The sequence below is a fragment of the Heteronotia binoei genome, chromosome 6 (assembly GCF_032191835.1).
Source record: "Heteronotia binoei isolate CCM8104 ecotype False Entrance Well chromosome 6, APGP_CSIRO_Hbin_v1, whole genome shotgun sequence".
Lineage (NCBI taxonomy): Eukaryota > Metazoa > Chordata > Lepidosauria > Squamata > Gekkonidae > Heteronotia > Heteronotia binoei.
Window position 1 is genome coordinate 77,885,538 of NC_083228.1, and position 19,663 is coordinate 77,905,200.

The 19,663-nt window shown below is 42.0% G+C and overlaps 1 protein-coding gene across 1 annotated transcript in view; it reads left to right on the top strand.

Annotated features, from left to right (window-relative positions):
* Positions 1-681: 681 nt before the first annotated feature.
* PPRC1 (PPARG related coactivator 1) overlaps positions 682-19,663 on the top strand; it is a 36,003-nt gene continuing 17,021 nt past the window's right edge. The window contains exons 1-4 of the mRNA XM_060241830.1: positions 682-903; positions 11,639-11,776; positions 14,820-14,972; positions 17,176-17,277. Of these exons, the coding sequence (XP_060097813.1) occupies positions 796-903; positions 11,639-11,776; positions 14,820-14,972; positions 17,176-17,277 (501 nt within the window). The 5' untranslated portion in view covers positions 682-795. The remainder of the gene's footprint in view (positions 904-11,638; positions 11,777-14,819; positions 14,973-17,175; positions 17,278-19,663) is intronic.

The following is a 19,663-nucleotide window of genomic DNA, read 5'->3' on the forward strand; positions in this document are numbered from 1 at the left end:
GAAGCGGTTTCTGGTGCCCAGGTGCAAGATGTCTGCCTTCTTTACATGGTCGCATGCATTGTAACATCTGGCATTCTAGTACAGAAATCAAACGGATTAATTATTGCGCTGCTTGCATTATAAGAGACCTAATAGTCCGGGATGGGATTCTGAGTTTTGTTATTCTGGGCTGCTTTCGCCTGCACGTTAAAGGAAGCAATAATAATATACAATTGCCAGTGAATATTAGACACCGATTAAATTTTAGTTAGAAATGACTTAATGTTCTGTTTTACCAAGCCACTTTTCATAGCTCGATAGCGCAGCCGTGGGTAGTCTGACGGAATACAGTGGGACGTATTTCTGGGTAAAACTGCACGGCATTCCGCCCGATTATGACTAAAATTCAGTTTGTGCCCCTCAGAGCTTGTTAACGAACTATCAGACGAATTATGACCATTTTTCCTCGTCACTAGTCATACTTAAAGCACCCAAATGATTTTTCTCCTAGTTTATCAGTTGCTAGAGTAAGAAATATATATATACTACTGCACTACCGCCAGAGGGAGGTGGTCAGACAACGCTCTACCACTATGCGCCCCGTGTTCCTGTTCTCCCAATGATTTATTTGTACTGCGCACCCTTTTACTGCAGGAGAAACACAAAGCTCATAATACAACCAACGAATACAGTTCCCGTCACGCTTCGCGCTTCAAAAAAAGCCATTTCTTCCGGTACTCGTTGCGTTGCTTTCTGGGAGACGTAGTTCTGCAGTGCCGGCCGGGATTCCGACGCTATTTGCGAGGTGGTGCCAAAATGGCGGCGCTGTGGGGCGGCGGCGCGGGACATGCCGGGGCTGGAGGAACTCTCTTTTTGCGAGGGGTCGCGGAGCCCGTCGTGGTAAATGCTCTCCCCTCCACGCAGGTATTGGTCTGACTGGGTCCTCTGAAGGGAGGCAGGGAGATTCCAGCCGCTGGGCCGGCTGGCGCTGGGTGGACACGTGGAAGCGGCGTGGCCGATGCCGGGAGGTGGCTCTGGCCAGGGCGGCCGGGAAAAGCTGGTTTATGGCTGCTCTGGTGCTCGACCAGTTGAAGGAATAGGTGGCATCCGAGATGGGCATGCATGGTCGTAGCTCAAAGGCGTGAGGGCATGAATGGAAGTTTTCTCGTTGGTGCCAGCCAAACTGTGAGGATGGGGACGGGCAGTTGGCATTGGTAAATTGAACGCAGTAGGGCAGGCGCTCACTGAGCGACGCAGTTGGGAGTATTAGAACTAGAGCTTGAGATATAGCAGCACAGGCAGGGAGGCTGCAATTTAGGAATCTGTGGGTTTCGAAAGTTGTTATCGAAGTATTCAAGGCCTTAAAGAATGGAGGTTTTGAAGCAGAGGTTTCCAGACGCGGGCATTTATGGAAGCAATGTATTCGACAATGATTCTAGGAATTAAGCAACTATCAGGTTCTGACTTTAATTGGGTTGAGAAAGGAGCTGATATTACTTCGCTGGGATCCCTGGATTTAGGCGAGAGAGGAGTTGTCTGTGGGTCCACTCTCATCCTTAATCCATATTGTTTCCGTAGAGTGCGAGATGCTTACAGTGCTTTCTTCGTGTTTTTATTTCCTAAGTCTGGAGCACATAAGTCTTTTTTGTTTGTTTGTTTTATGGGAGAACCTGTATGTTGTATCTATTCTCTCCTATAAAAGTGGGGCCTGATACATTTGCCTGCTTTAGCTCCACCCTTCTCCACCCCTTATCCGATTTGTGCCCTCCCACTGGTTGAGACTGTTCAGCCCCATGTGATGGTGCTGTGTCTCAGCAGTTTCTGTTCTTTTGAGGGAAGTTTTCTATGCGTGTTTCTGTATTATTCAAACCCGCTTGTTTCCCCTGGTGTTTTGACTGATTCTACCAGCGCCGCTCCTTTGATTTATGATAACTTGCAGCAGGGTTTTCCCTTCTAGAAATCAGCTGAAAAGAAAAACCATTTATGGGAGCCCAGAGTGTACGCTCGTGTTGGGAATGATAAATAACAGTAATATGCATTCTGGCTGCTTTGCAGTCTCTGTTCCCTAGAAAAGACTGCTGGGAGTGTTGCTGGAATTCTCATCCGTTTAGGCTGTGTCTAATCACACCACGAGATAAATGTTCATAGCCTGGATCTGCTTCAGACTGCACACCAGCCATGCAAAAGAAATAACTTGTTTGCTCCCTCTGTGCAAAAAGGGATAAAGAAAAGGCAGCTAACACAACTTTGCATTGCTAAATTATCACTGTGCTGAAGCCTTGATTAATTTTGGGTGGGGAGGGGTGGGGAAGCCTGCTTGTTTCCTTACCATAACAATTAGTAGGTGAAGCTGACTTGTTAGAAAAAGTATGTTTGCTAATGGAGAATCCGGTTCAAGTGTCACCACTGCTGTTAGCTAAGATAAAAGAGTACGGAGAACTAGCAGGATTATATATAAATAAGGAGAAATCGAAATTCCTCTGTAAAAACATGCAACCAAATAAAACAAAAGAACTACAAAAGGTGACAGGTTGTGAAGTCACAACCAAAGTTAGATACCTTGGAATAGAGATAACAATGAAGAACATTGATTTATTCAAAAACAATTATGAAAAACTGTGGTGTAAGATGGACAAAGATTTGATGAAATGGAATAAACTTAACTTGTCCTTACTGGGTAGGATAGCTGCAATCAAAATGAATATTCTGCCAAGGATAATGTATTTGTTTCAAACCATCCCGATTGTAAAAGAAGCAAAACAATTCAACAAATGGCAAAGGAAAATTTCTGATTTCATTTGGGCCGGAAAGAAACCAAGGATAAAGATGAAGATTTTAATGGATGCCAAAGAGAGAGGAGGTTTTCAACTTCCCGATCTAAGACTATATCATGATGCAGTTTGTTTGACATGGATAAAAGACTGGATAATGCTGTTAGACAAAAAACCTTTGTGGTTAGAAGCTCACGGAAATAGATTCGGCTGGCATGCATACATGTACTATGGGAAGAATAAAATGGATGGTTTTTTCTCTCACCACTATGTCAGAAATACATTACTAAAGACTTGGATAAAATACAAGAAATACGGGGACGAGAGAAAACCACTATGGATAGTGCCAGCAGAAGTAATAAAAATAACAGCTGATTCTGAAGAAAAAAGAGAAATGTCATATAACCAACTGCTTAAGATTCAAGGAGACAAAATTGAATTAAAAACCTCAGAAGAGTTAAATAATAATTATGACTGGTTTCAAATGCAACAAATTAAAAGTTTGATGGAAAATGACATAAAATCAGAGGGAATTAGACGAGAACAAACAGAACTGGAAAGGGTCCTGTTAAGTGATAATGAAAAATTGATATCAAAAGTATATAAGTTATTATTGAAATGGTCTACAAAAGAAGAAGTAGTAAAGTCTCAAATGGTCAAATGGGCAATTAATGTGAATAGAGAAATACAAATGGAAACATGGGAGCACCTCTGGAAGAACTCAATGAAGATATCAACTTGTCAAAGCATTAAGGAGAACTGTTTTAAAATGATGTATAGGTGGTATATGACTCCGAAAAAATTGGCTAAGATAAGTAAGAAAATGTCGGATAGATGTTGGAAATGTAAAAAACATGAAGGTTCTTTCTTCCATATGTGGTGGACATGTGAAAAAGCGAAAGAATTCTGGAAGATGATACAACAAGAAATTACCAAAATTTTGGGCTATGATTTTAAGAAAATTGCAGAGACGTTTTTACTTGGATTACAATTAGAAAAATACCCAAAAGAAGACAGGACTTTAATTTGGTACCTGTTATCAGCTGCTAGGACTTTGTATGCGCAGCTTTGGAAGCAAGAAAAAATACCAGAGAAATGGGAATGGACCATGAAAGTTTTATCGTGGTGTGAAATGGACAAATTAACCAGAACACTAAGAGACTATGATCTAGAGATATTCAAAAGGGAGTGGAGAAAATTTAAAGGATATATGGAGAAAACTTGGAAAGTAAAGAAATATTGGACAATTTTTTAGTTGTAAGAATATATATACGGAACTTTGAGCAGTCAGAAGTGCCTTTAGTATGGATTTGAACTTATAACCTCGGGGAAGTCAATATTGGAGGGAGGGGGGATGGAAATGCCATATGGGTTATTGTGAAAAAAGAAAAAATTAAGAAATAGATAAGTTTTGTAACCATATGCTACCAATAAATTGTTTAAAACCGAAAAAGTATGTTTGCTTTGTCTCATGTAACAAAGATCTTTCTGGCCAAAGATTTTGGGCTTGTCTTAGTTTGCTCATGGAGAGTACTCCCCTTTTGTTGCATTGCATTGTATAGAATCTTAATTATAATCTGTAGATTCTTAATGCTAATGACCTCTCCCTCATACCCTCTCACTTCTGCTGGATGTGGCAGAAAAGAAAGAGAAGGGGGTAGTGCAGAAGGTAATGAAATAGCTCAGCTAAATTGAATACAGTTCAGGGAGGGAGAGCAACCCACTAGAGAGAGTGAAATAAAATGCATGTCAGAGTTTAGATTTCACAACAGAGGTAGGAAACATGTGGGGGGATATGTGTATCACTGGCCCTAAAACAGTGTTCCATTGCAATGCTGTTAACAATATTTTACCCTCACTGAAATTTTAAGTACAACAGGAGTCCAGTACCAACTTTAAAAAATAAGACTTATGACGGTTTATCCTGCAATACAATCTTAAACTGTTTAAAGTGTCACTTGACTTTCATTTTATTTTGCTGCTACAGACTTATATGTCTACCCATCTGAATTGTTAAGCACCCTTGGGTTTCGTGTTTGCCTTTATAATTCTACTCCTGTTTGTTCCATAAAACCACAGCTCTTTTTGCAGTGGTTTACATTAGTTTATCCCAGTTTAAATGAGATGTGTTTCAAGGATGCTATATTGGTGTATCACTTGTGGACTGGATTATATTACACCTTGGAAGAAAACAAATGTGGAAATGTTCGTGATTATCCACCATCAGAGACTGGAGGACATGAGAAAGTGATTCAGAGCTTGTGGGCCACCTTGAACCACTGCTTCTCCAGTGTGGTCATATGGACAACCCAACTTTTGTGTATAGCAGTTCTTTGATCTGGGAAGGAAGGAAAGGTCCCCTGTGCAAGCACCAGTTGTTTCCGACTCTGGGGTGATGTTGCATTCAGGTTTTCATAGCAGACTTTTTACGGGGTGGTTTGCCATTGCCTTCCCCAGTCATCTACGCTTTTCCCCCAGCAAGCTGGGTACTCATTTTCCGACCTCGGAAGGATGGAAGGCAGAGTCAACCTCGAGCCAGCTACCTGAAAACCCAGCTTCCATCAGGGATCTAACTCAGGTTGTGAGTAGAGCTTAGGACTGCAGATTTAACACTCTGCGCCATGGGGCTCTTTGATCTGGGACTTGATGGCTAATCATTCATAAGCCTTATCATCTTGTCAAAACCTTCATTCTACAGTCTTCACACCAACTGGTGATTATTTCTCTTGGAAGGCTTGGGCCTTCAACCAATCTGCATGAATTGACCATTCCATGTGGTGGTTCTCATTGTGCAAATGTCAGCTGTGCCTTGACTTTTTCCTTGGTGGTCTGCTCGCTAACCCCATGCAGGACTTATGCCATGGATTTTGTGCATACTAATCCTATATAGTTCCACAGCACTATGTTTTTCTCTGTGTAGATGGCTGATTTTGACACCAGGCCAGTGGAGGAATACAAATACTCTGATGTGTCTCCTTCCTGTGTACTCAGTTGGGTGTGTATTTAGAGGAATACTTTGTGACATGTGAGCTCTAATTTCCCTGTGTTTTCCTTTTGATCAGTTTGTTGGTGGATTTAGTCCCCTCTATTTATGTTTCTCGCATGATTGTGAGCCAGGAAAATGTTCTGTGACTGTGCAGTTGTGTGTGCTGTTGCTACTGTCCTAGTGTCTGTCTCCCCTGTGCCTTGCAAAAAGCTTCTTCTGGGGCATTCTATTCCCCTGGAATCTGACTGCTTGCACAGGAGAGGCTGTAGCTATTAAATGGGGTTTCCTCTTCCAAGACAGATGTGAAGGTAATTGGCCATGTTTCCTTCCCTGTGAACCCTCCTGTCAAAAGGGAGTATGTTTGCCCAACTCCTTTGCCTGCAGAACTCAGAGCACTGCAGTCGTCCTGATAGCAGAGGATGGTTTCCTTCCGTTATTGTGACCTGGATGGGGCAGAGGCAGAATGGATTGTGAAGGTATGCCAGTATTGACATGCATTGATTAGTTGCTTCCATATATGGCTAGAATGGGGGCATCATTAGCCAGACCTCTTGGGGGATTGGGGGATGTGAGCAGTATCACTTTGGGATATCGTGCATGTTGTATTCTGAGTTTCTTGGTTTTTTGCCATTCTTTTTCTTAACTGAGAGCATAGGATGCAGGTTAGCTATGCCAATATCTGAGGTTTAGGATTTAGTTGTCTGTGAGTCTCATTAGCTCAAAGTGTCCCACCCAAAATGTCTGAAGTAAAATAACAGAAAGGCCCAGGTTTCTCTATTTGACAGATGGTTCCCTGTTTTCTAAAAACAATATCATCATTCATGGATTCATTTAACCTGATTTTGAGATAATCAGAAAGAAGTGGCTACTTTGGCTACTTTTCAGGGTGGGAAATGACTCTTCAGCCCTGATTCTGCTCATTATGACATTAATATATGAAATTGTGCTGTTATGATCAAAAATGGAGAGGAAGAGAATATTTTGAAATTTGAAAAAATCTGCTTTCTGATTCAGTTGTCAAGTTGAACTATGTATCTTGTAGTGCAGTTCTCTTTTGCTCTTCCATGTCATTGGCACTTTCCTTCCGCTTCTCAAAGTATAATACGATATTCCTGTTGCCCTTCATAGAGAACACAAAGTAAAAAGCATTCTTTTAATTGAAGGGAGCAATAAATCACGAGCCTGTTTGCTGCTGTTGGCTGAGAATTTGATTAGTAGCTGAGATTTTGTAGTGATGCCCAAAGAAGAGACCCTTCTCTAGGACTCTTGAGTGTGCATTATAATCTCTATCTCCCTAACTATACTTCTGGGGAAGTCAGTTATTCCCATTTTATATACATAGCTGAGCAAGAGTTAAGCCACTCAGTGAGTTCAAGCCTGAACCCATCTCCAAGGCCAGTGCTTAGTTTCTACTTGACCACATCTGAAACAGTTGGCTTGCTCATGTTATTTCCAAATTTAGCTCTGGGAATTCTTCAGCATCTGAGTATCCCTCTGTGCTAACATTTTCATGTTAAACATGAAGAAATGGTATTGCAGCTCTGCTTTTGCTGCTCAGTGTAAAAATCTTTTGCAGTTGACTAGCTGGGAAACTGTCGTGGAGAAATTTTGTGACTGTGGCCTAAAAACCAAAGAAGGCTCCCAGGTCTTCACTGCCAAGTCCTTGTAATTACAGCCTAGTCTTGCTGCCCAAAGCCCAAGCAATTTCAGCACAATGTGTCTAGGGAGGGAAGCTGTTAAACATGATTTGGGTTGGAACTTGTTGCATGACTACTTTCTAACCAGCTTGGCACATTCTTTCCCTTTCTGAAGCTGACTGTGTATGCATCTCTTGAGTCTAGCTGTGCCTTGCTGAAACGTAGGAGTGAGGGTGGTGAATATTGTCTGTTTTATGGAGTTGTGACACTGGTATGGAGAGAAACAAGGGTCCTTTAAGGATAGTAGAGTAGAAATGGAACATAGTTGGAGTGCAGTAGCACCTTTAAGACCAAGAAAGTTATTGAGAATGTAAGCTTTCGTGTGCATGCACACTTGTCAGACATTGAAATGGGGTACAGTGGTCAGTGCTACATATAGCTTGTGGGCAGTGGTTAAGCATGCAAAATAGTACAGAGTTAGAATCCATTGGCAAATTTTGCCATGGGGTCTAACTTTGTACTATTTTGCATACTTAACCACTATTGGGAAAATGCAGTTTTGTTGGAGGACTTGAATTCTTCTCAAGGCTTTAACTGTGAATCAAAAGAGTGCTGTGGTAGTGATATAAGTGTGGAGCACAGAGTAACAGATAAAGGTTATGTTCAAACACTTTGGCATCCTGTTATCTAGGAACATAAGAACATAAGAGAAGCCATGTTGGATCAAGCCAATGGCCCATCCAGTCCAACACTCTGTGTCACACAGTGGCAAAATTTTTATATATATATATATATATATATATATATATATATACGCACACACACGCACACACACTGTGGCTAATAGCCACTGATGGACCTCTGCTCTATATTTTTCTCTAACCCCCTCTTGAAGCTGTCTATGCTTGTAGCCGCCACCACCTCCTGTGGCAGTGAATTCCACATGTTAATCACCCTTAAGGTGAAGAAGTACTTCCTTTTATCTGTTTTAACCTGACTGTTCAGCAATTTCATCGAATGCCCACAAGTTCTTGTATTGTGAGAAAGAGAGAAAAGTACTTCTTTCTCTACTTTCTCCATCCCATGCATTATCTTGTAAACCTCTATCATAGGAAGAACAGCGGAAGTCCTATGTGAGCATGCAGTAGAAGCAGTTATTGGTACAACTGCCTTGCCCGTCTAAGATGAAAAAACGCGGACTTGGCAGTGGTCGATATCTGAGCCTCCATCTTTAGGGACGGCTCCAGTAGAACCCCCAGGCTTCTGACCCTGTCCGCTGGCCTCAGCGGTACACCGCCAAAAGCTGGCAGGGGGATTCCCCCCCCCCCCGGACCCCAACGGCCCAAACAAAGGACCTCTGTTTTCGCAGGATTCAGTGTCAGTCCACTCAGTCTGAGCCACTCAGCCATGGCCTGTAATGCCTGATCTAGGTTCTCTGGGGCGCAGACCGGTCGGCCGTCCATAAGTAGATAGAGCTGGGTGTCATCAGCATACTGGTGGCACCCCAGCCCATACCTTCGGGCAATCTGGGCAAGAGGTCGCATATAGATGTTGAATAACATCGGGGAGAGAACCGCTCCCTGGGGCACCCCACAATTAAGTGAGCGCCTCTGGGATAGTTCCCCCCCAATCGCGACCCTTTGTCCCCGACCTTCAAGGAAAGAGGAAAGCCACTGCAAGGCCAGCCCCTGAATCCCTGCGTTGGCGAGGCGGCAAGTCAGCAACCGATGGTCGACCGTATTGAACGCCGCCGATAGGTCCAACAGCATCAGTACCGCCGAGCCACCCCGATCCAGATGCCGTTGAAGGTCATCCACCAGGGCAACCAACACCGTCTCCGTCCCATGACCTGGGTGAAAGCCGGACTGAAGTGGGTCAAGGATGGAAGTGTCCTCCAGGAAAGTCTGTAGCTGCCTCGCCACTGCCCTCTCAATAAGTTTGCCCAAGAAGGGCAAGTTTGAGACCGGCCTATAGTGTGCCAATTGGGCCGGGTCTAGAGATGGTTTTTTTAGGAGGGGACGGACCACAGCCTCTTTAAGTGGCGTTGGAAAAAGCCCTTCCGTTAGGGATCTGTTTATGATATCCCGTATAGGATATCTGAGATCCCCCTGGCAAGATTTAATAAGCCAGGAAGGGCATGGGTCCAATTTACAAGTTGTTGGGCGGGCAGATGAGAGGATCCTGTCGACTTCCTCCAGGCTGAGGGGGCTGAAACCGTCCAGGATATAATCCGAAGACATGCTCGGGGCCTCGGTTGTGTTAACTGTCTCAGAGTTGACGGGGAGGTCGAGACGGAGTGATGCGATCTTGTCCGCAAAATAGTTCGCAAAAGCCTCACAGCCTATCTCCAATTCACTAGAATTTAGGTTTAGGTTGCAATATTCCTAATACATACAGGCACATAAATAGAACTGTCATTTTTTTTTTACAAATGGGATGCCTGAGACCATCCTAACTTGTATAGCCCATCCATGTCAACTATAATTTCTGGTATCATTATCTTTCAAGGCATCTTTTAGTATTCTTGGCAAAGACCAAGGATAACCATGACATCTGGTCTTCCTATCAAATCAGTTAGCTTTGTTGGAGGAGTGAAGGCCTACTTCTGCTAATGGACAGGTTCCCAATCTAAATATGTTGGTTCAGTAGTCAAAGAGCATCTGCCAGGAGAGAATGGGTAGCTTCACCTGTGATTATATACGTTTGTATGTTGCTGATTCAGAGTCAGTTGCCACTGACTGTGGAATATCACCCAATTGTTAGTATTACTACTATTCCCATTGAGGTTGGAAAGGAGATCTTTGATGCCTCAAATTGTTGTTTCAATTGGAAACCACAATGAGAAATATGGAAAAGCAGACTGCAGGTATCTTAAATAATGAACTGGTTTCCCCGAGTTTAGGGTTTTTTTTTAATACAGCTGTCTGTGGGTACAGTCTACTTGCAGTAGCTGTTGCTGTGCAACATCTTGAGTGTGTTCTTTCTCACCCCATTCAGCCCTTGTTTGATGACAAACAGCTTGTTCCCCAGTCTGAGCTACTTTGGGGCTCTTGGTGCTTTGGAGAAGAGAATGATGGGGGTGCATGGATTTCAAGGAGAGAATGCTGCCTGGAATGAAAAAGGACAATGGCATGGGTTGGGTGAATTTTTTTAAGGAGGGGTCTTGTAATCTGTGTGCAGTGTTAATCCCACTCATTTGTAACAGTCCCTGTATACCCCACAATGGAATTTGTCTACACATCCACAATGGACAAAACTTATAGTCAACTTTACCTACAAAGAAATATAGGACACCTAAGCATTGAGTTCCTTACTGTGTATCTGTGTCTAAAGAAAGGCATAGACATAAGGAAACCTGTAACATGGCCCCTGGGAGAAGCTGTAAAACAGACCTGATCTGTGTGACCCATGCCCTCCCCCCACCCCACTAAGCATTGGAGTCGGCTGAGTCTCATTGTCTATATTTCTGGTGTGTGAAAGCTCCCTAAGTATATTGCCCTGTGATACCCTCCTGCCTCTGGCTCTCATCCTCTGTGGTATGAACAACTCTGACTGACCCCTCTGGTAAACAGGTTTTATTCTTTTTCTGTGATTATCAGGAAAAATTATAGTACCCAGTGATCAATCAGAACACTATCAACTGTCCATTTACACACTAGGAAATATTTCCCACCCTTCTGGTAAAGCTTGGGAATCAGTGATCAAAGATGGGAAGGTTCTCCCCCCCCCTCTTTGTTAAAGAATTCACACTTTTATCCCCAAAAATGGTATAAAAAGCTATCCATGCCAGGGCCCATATGTGCGTCTTGCTTTTGGGTGCCCAGAGAGCAAGGAACATCCCTAATTCACATCAGGTTCCTGCCTCCTCCCGTACTTTAGGCTTATCTACTCTCCAAGATTAGTAACATATCACCTATACTGCCTTCCCTTCATCACACCCGCTACTACCTTTTAAAAAATTCCAGTATCTTGTATGTGTGCTCTGATTCTAGTGTATATTTCAATTCTGTTATTGCCTTATAATAGGCCTATTTTTTTTTATACTTGCCTGGTCATTGACTCTAATAAAGGGACTATCAGGGAAAGAGCTCTGTAAACATTGATAGCTTGATCCTGCCCCCTGTCCCTACCTTCTACAAATTCTGCCCTTTGTGCTGATTTCCCCAAGACTATTTAATAAAGTTGTCTAGGTGTAACACATTGCCCCATTTGCTTTCTCTACACCTCTGATTTGCATTATTTTGTTGTTCTTTCTCCATCCCTAGTATTTACAGGCAGAGAATTTACAGTTGTCACTGGAGGCAGAAACCATCCTTGAAGCAGAGGAGCTGCTGGGAACAATGCAGGATTACTTAGACACTTCTGTCATCCCCATCATTGAGGATTTTAGTGGCCTGACTGAGGTATGGAATGCTTTCCGCTTGGAGATGGATGGCTTCTGGATCCCTTGTTGGGCACCTTGTCTTGGCAGTCTGCAGCAGGCAGGGCTTGTGTGAAAAGCTGTCAGGGATTGTTCGGCTATACAAGAGAAATAGTTTCTGTTCTTGGAATAAATGTGAATTAAGCTACCCTGCTTCAGTTAACTTCTTGTCTGTTTGCATCAACTGATTAGCAGTGAGGTATCAGGGAGCCCAGTGGGATGCAGGAGATACTGTAGTCAATTAGATGACATACTTAAGCTTCCTTTCCTTTCCTTTCCTTTTTTTGTTTATATTAGATAATGTTGACATGTTTATTTTTTTTCTTCAAAAATTTCTCAGCAACTTTAAAGTCCGGAAGAATAAATACCTTCATTAATTGAAACTCAAAATAGGGCAGAGGCCAACAGGACAAGCCTTTGATTCCTGCAAGTTGAGCTGAGGTCACTAGTAAATAAAAATCAGCTGTTCCTTAAGTAATCAGGAAACAAAATCCATGTCATGTATTTTTTTTAAGGCTAGCCAAAATGATAGAACATAGTGTGGAAGCATGTTGCATGCTAGGATCAAGGAACAAAAAATAGATAACCTCTGATGGTTGGGTTTTCAACCAGTGACTGATCTCTAATGCCAAAAAGAACACAAGTCCCTTCAAAGGCTTAGAACCTCAGATCAACAGTACTGGAGAATAATTTCAGCTGATGCACTAAGTAACAAGTAGATATAAACCAAATTGTAATGGTATCAGCTAGTAAAATTTCCAATATTTGTATTATAAAATAGTCAGGATGAGACATCTGGATTGATGCACATGCGATATGAGGTGGGTTCTTTGCAGAGTGGATAAAAATAAGTCTTAAATTTAAGAAAAATCAAAATTGATTTTTAAAATTTAAATCAACTGTTAAAATTTGAAACAAATCAGATTTTTAATATAATGCTTTCTGAAGGAAAATTTATTTGATACATTATAGTCCAAAGGTTATTCATCATGAGATATGGATTGGTTTTTAATTATGTAGGATATTCATGCAATGTTTAATTTTTTAGTGAATTAATCCATTCACAATTCATGCTTTCCTAAGGATTTCTGTAGGATTATCTAGAAGACATTATCACAGATGCTTGGTTTTGCAGTTCTTAAAACTGTGAACATAAGAACATAAGAGAAGCCATGTTGGATCAGGCCAATGGCCCATCCAATCCAACACTCTGTGTCACATAGTGGCCAAAACAAGTGCCATCAGGAGGTCCACCAGTGGGGCCAGGACACTAGAAGCCCTCCCACTGTGCTCCCCCAAGCACCAAGAATACAGAGCATCACTATCCCAGAAAGAGAGTTCCTACAGTAAGATGTGGCTAATAGCCACTGATGGATTTCTGCTCCAAATGTGGATTTGTCTCTGTGGATTTATATCTGCAGAGATAATACTCCTCTTCACATCAAAATGTTATGAAATAAATATACCGAGCTGAGACCTTGATCCTACTGGTCCTTGGCAAATCTATGCAGGCAGAATCAACCCCTTATCTCTGAAGAATTATGTTTCAGAAAGTTCCATGAATCTAAGATTGTTCGGGGTGGAATACATCTGGATAAGGAGGAGATGTTAAGAGCTAAGTGTGAGGAGGGAGGGGCAAGCAGTACAAATGAAATTAGTAGAATACCCCAGAAATCTTGAGATCTTTGCATCATCATGGATGTTTAAGCAAATACAAGAATACATATGCTATATAATGTTATTGTTTTAGTTAAATAATACAATTTAAATAGTTATTGTTAATGATTATTTTTCTTCTTCCAATAAATTACAGCAGAGAAGTTGTCTGTCAAGCGCGCTTATTTCTGTAACATAATTGTTTCTTAGACAAAGAGCAGGTCACCAACTCTCTTTTGCCCCCTTATTTACAACCATTGGGCAAGTAATAAATCCATCTGGCCCAAGGATGTTTATGCTACAACCTGGCTGGTACCACTTTCAAGTCGCCTTTCCCACAGGATTGCACAGACAACTCTTATCTTCTACTAGAGAAGTGTGAGAATGGGAGATGTTGTTTAATAGCCTAAATTCCTTAGTAATAAAAGAGATAATGTTTAGTGACCTTTGAACCCGTGACTCAAATATGCATCAGTATGGTAACCTTTGAAGATATCCAATATAGCAACTGTGTAACCCTGTATACGTCATTACTCCCAAGGCTTGTGTCCTTGGTACAGCTTCTGAGTTTCTAACAATAAAACATCTTTGATTTAAAACAAAAGACTTATTGAGAAATATCGACGCTTGACATTGTCCAAATATGAATGATTAACCTAGTAAACTGGAGATAGTTCACCTTGCGGTGATTTCATAATTATCTATTTTAAGTGGTGTATAAACAATAATTAATTTTTTTGATATAACAAAACTAAGCTGAAAAGTTATTGTATTAAAATGAAACTTTCATCTGGAGTGTAAATATTAAGGCCAGGAAGAATGAGCCTATGTAAAAAACCATGATTTAAACTGTGTCCTCAATTTGATTTGAATCAAATCCACCTTGGTTTTTTGTAAAGCATCAGTTGATGACCTTTGGGGGGGGGGGTTGGAGGGGCCAAATAGTAGCTCAAGATGCCAATGTTTATATCTGTCTCTGATTTCTGTACTTGTACAGTGGATTAGAGTAGCTGTAGGCCTCAACGAAATGGGTAAGTAGTTCACTTGTACCTAAAACCTTGGTTGTTCAGGGGCTCGTTGGATGTGAGAGTGTTCTTATACCTATTCAGTTACCTGGGTCTGGTTGCTCTTAACTGGTTGACAGTAACCTCATTTTGTTCCTTCATTTCAGAAGCTTGTTAACTTGGTTTCTTATGTCATTTGAAGAGAATTAAATCTTTATTGGAAATAAGCTCTGTCAGCATAGCTACATTGTTCTCTGGTTTGCCCCAGGTGTGCCAAAATGAATTTGAGCATGTATGAATTTTGTTTATGAATTGAGTGCCTCTTCCAAATTGAGTTTGCTTGTCTTGTCTTTTTTACTAAAACAGGCAAAAGGCCATGTGGATGCAGACAATGAGCTTTCCTTGTTGACTACAATCACGGAGATTCTGGATGGTACAGATGATGAGTCTCTGTCTCCTTTTGATGCTATTCCAGACTCTGAATTGCTAACATCACTCAAGGAGTCTGATAATTCATCGGTATGATGTGTTTTCTGGCATTACATTAGAGCAGAAGGTTTTCATGTGTGGGTTCCCTGCTATAATGTTGTGGTTCCCTGTTAGAACACATGTTAAGTTCCTAATGGTAAAAGATCCCAGGTGCTGGGGAAACCCTTTCTCTCCCTGAGGCCCAAGGGAGTCTGTACTAGTTAAAGTACACCACCCTGAGCTAGATGACCCAATTGCTTGTTTTGCGAAAATATAAGCCACTTTATAATATATTTCCTCCCTTTTCTAGCACAGGCAATTGAATGCTAGGTCACCCCAAAAGTCAATCCTGTTTTATTACCTGCTCCTGGTACCATCAAAAGATGGTAGAGAGATGCTACCTGTGATTCCTGGATTTCATTATACCACAACTAGGGATGTCCCACCTGTATTTGGGTACATGGTGTGTGCTTTTCCCATGGAGAGCAGTTTGGGTACAAGTGCCTCCAATAACCTCTTGGCTCTGCATTCACACTATTTGGTATTTTTGAATTCATATAATTCTGTTGTCTTGCTAGTCAATGCATGAGTAATAGCCTTAATTAGTAGTTTTTCGTCTTTATGGATGGGATCATATTCAGGACAATGCTCAGCACCATTATTATCACGTCTGGAAATAGCAGAGGCTTCTCTGCACACCTATGATCTCATCATTCCATCAGCATTTGATGAAAAACCTCTTGATGGATGCATTTTTGTTATGTTTTTGGCTAGAGTGACGCCATTTTCTTCTGCTTAGAAGAAAGGTGTTGCTTTGGGTAGGGGGGGTGAGGTCAAGGAGGATGTGTGAGCATTCAGCGAATTCTGGCAAGGGTCAATTAAAATTGGCCTTCTATGTAACGGATCAAGCACTGTGACACCAGAGCACCCTCTTGTGGGCATCTTCATCCCTTTACCAAGAATATTTGTTGTAAAATATTTTTATCCTGCTTTTCTCCCAGTCTGTGGAACTTAGAAATGGCTTATAGCAAATTAAAAACCAATACAATCACAAGGCTGCCCTTGATCTTGACCTGGAAACTGCAGCTAGTACAGAATGCAGCAGCACAGATGTTCACAATGACATCTGGATGGATGTGCACTCAGTCTGTGCTGCACCAACTGCGCTGGCTGCTAGTAGAGTACCAGATCCAGTTCAAGGTTTTGGTGTTAGCCTTCAAAGTTCTATGTGACCAGGAACCTGTATATATATTCGGGACTGCACCTTCTCATATATGGTCAGCAGAACTTTACACTCCAGCAATCAACATCTTTTAGTTGTCCCTGGCCTAAAGGACATCTGATTAGCTTCAGCTAGGGCCTTTTTGACCCTGGCTCCTACCTGGTGGAACAAGCTCCCCTGTGGGACCTGTTAAAATCGCATAGGGCCTTTAAAACTGAGCTGTTACACCAGGCTTTTGGTTGATGGACTGGACATCCAAATCCATCTTGGCTTCCCTCTGCTGACAATGGTCATTCTCTTAAATCTATCAAGCTACCCAGCTGTGCTACTCTGAAATGCCTTCATCCAAGCTTCGTTATCATGGCAAGCTTACTTTGGTTTGTTCCATGGCTGATTTTAATATCAATTTTATTGCTAAATTTCTATCCATTGTTAAGTTAGTCACAATTTCTATGTGACTTTGTAACCCACCCTGACCCTGCTTGCAGGGAGGGGTGGGGCAGAAACTGAATGGATTGATATGACACTTTAATACAAGTAAAAGGAAGCAGACCACAGCCTTCTTCACCAGTGAGCCATCAATGTTAGGGAGAGTTTGCTTCACAGTGTCCTTGAAACTTGTGTGGGGCTGGAGCTTTCCTCACATCCTTGGGAAGCTTGTCCCACAGCACAGGGACAGCCACTGAAGAAGCCTGAGTAGAGACAGGTGTCGCTGGCCTGAGTGGAGAAATTATCAGTAATCTGAGGTCTGATGATCAGAGCTGCCCTGTCAGCACATACTGGTCCTGCAGTTACAAGGGTCCCAGGTGATGAAGGGCTACATCTTCTAAATAAGCAAATTTGGGGGTGAGGGAGGGTGACCCAATTTGTGTATCCCAGGCAAGCAAACATAGATTTGCTGGTGTTTCAAAAAGCTGGTCTTGCCCAGCTGTTTTTAAAACTGTAGTGTATAGATGAAGTTATATAGAATATCCAGAAGCTATTATAGAGAAGTTTGCTCCCTGTTTTCAAACTGTTCTCTTCTCCTGACAGTTTCAAAGGTGTCTCATCTTGTCCAGGACCCCTCCTAAACAGGACTGTCGCTCCTTAGAAGACTTCCAAGAGCCTAGAATTTGCACCCTTATGACTGAGAAGGTAAGAGACATTGGGGCCTTGTGTGTGGAAAAAGCACTAGAATTTCAAAGAGTGACTCATTCTTTCTGGCAGTTATTCTGCCCTGTTTCTCTAATTACAGGTCAGATATCAAGATGTATGGGGAGCTGGATTGTGGTATGGCAGGAAAAGGGCTATTAAGTTCAGGCTGTTCTACACTGTGACACAAATGGGAAATCTGCAACACTTGGTGATCTTCTCCCTGCCATCTAGCTACTGAAAAGCAAGGGTGCATCCTTGGGGTTAGGCTCTGGCAATGCTGAACAACCCATAGAGTCCCAGCAAAGGTCATTGTCTGTGCTTCAGCCTTTGTAGGTCACTTTGTTGCATCTGGACCTGTGTTTCAAATGTCCTTTGCTAAGACAGCAGAAATGAGAAAAGTCTTTTTCTATCCAGTCCTGCTCACTTGTATTACAGACATTCTGTCTTTTCTCTGCTGCATAACTTCTTAGCATTTCATTTTCTGGAAACAATATCTATTTCAGAGGGTACTTGAAAGGCTGGCATATAGAGCAGGGGTGGTCAATGGTAGCTCTCCGGATGTTTTTTGGCCATGCTGGCTGGGGCTGATGGGAGTTGTAGGCAAAAAATATCTGGAGAGCTACCGTTGGCCACCCCTGATATAGAGGATGATGCAAAGTTGTTTTCTGTTGCCCCAGAAGGTTGTACCAGAACCAGCAGACTGAAATTAAATCAAAAGAGTCTCTGCCTAAACATTAGGAAGAACTTCTTGACAGAGTGGTTCCTCAGTGGAACAGGCTTCCTTGGGAGGTGGTGGGCTTTCTTTCTCTGGAGGTTTTTAAACAGAGAACAGATGGACATCTGACAGCAATGCTGATTCTGTGAATTTAAGGAGATCGTGAGAAAGAGGGCAGGAAGGGTTGCATCAGTCCTTGGTTCTCGTGACTGTTTCTTACTCAGCCAGGGAAATGCTGTTCGCTACTTTGAGTTCAGGCAACAATTCTTCTCCAGGCCAGTTTGGCTATGGATCCTGGAGGGATTCCCCCCCTCCCCCAATCTTTTGCATGTGGAGCAGGCTTCACTGGGGATGTGGTGGTGGTGGGGAGGTATTTGTGAATTTCCTGCATTGTGTAGGGGGTTGGACTAGATGACCCTGGAGGTTCTTTCCAACTCTATAATTCTATGATTGGCTTCCAGTTAGCTTCCATGAGAACATGGCCTCTGTTACTGCTATTCCATGATGTCAGAATAATGCAGCGAACTCAAAATGTAATTCAGACAGTCTAGAAGTATTGTGGCTCGTAAACCATAACATTTATTGTTAATCTCCTAATTTGAGGGCTAATTTCACATGTATAAATGTAACTTTGTATCTGTGATGTATTCTGGGAAAAACATGGAAATGCTGCAATGACCAATTTTTTTCTTGAGGAAAAGAATGTCATGCACTTATCTAAATTTAAATGTGCCTGTTTGGTTAGGAATGGCTCTAGAATTGGCCTTTAAAATACATAATGTTAAAGATGTCTTGTTAATATGAAAAATAGAAACTTGCTGTTTCTCTACTTAAAAAATAAACATTCTCAAAACTACTGTGTCAGTCATTGCACATTGCTGTAGAGTAGGAGCTTTTCTTGCAATCCAGCCATTATGATCAGGGAAGGACCCCTGTGCAGGTTCTCAATTTACTAACAGCAGGGATAGTATCTCCAAGTGTGCTGTGTGCACACAGACAGAATTAGACCTGTTAGGCTTCCTTTCTCTTTCTCTGTTTAGAATCAGTAATATTCTGGTTAAGAGTGTTTGATTAGGACTGCAAAGTCCCAGGTTCAGATCTTCACTTGGCCATGAAGCGCTAGTGGTGACCTTTGGCCTAGTAATACTGTCTGTTATCTCTACCTACCTCACAGGGATTTTTGTGAGGGTGAAAAAAATAGAGGAGAATCATCATTCACTTGAGACTTTTGGTCATATGAGTGAAATAAAGAGAGAGAATAGAAGAGAGTTATGTATGCTGGAAGAAGGGTGTGATGAATTTAGGGTAAATTTAACCAAGCTGTTTCTGCAGCTTTCGTTGGCCTTTGACCTGACACTGATTATTACAGTGTAAACATCAGATCTTCCTTTAAACAATAGTTAGTGGTAGATAAAAAGGAACTTCTGTAGCCGGGTAGCCCTGTTCCTTAACAAAAACTTGCCAGGAGGGGTTCTAATCTCCAGAATAGCCTGATCAGGTGGCCATCCCTTTTGCCCAAGGCTAAGAGTCAGGTTCCTTCTTTTGTTTAGTCTGTTGCCTTTCATGTGACATTTGCTGTGTCCACACCATCTTTGTGGAGGTTACTCTTTGTAACACTGTATTTGGTGTAGTGTGACCTTGTTGCAGCTATGTCATAGCCATGCCCTGCTG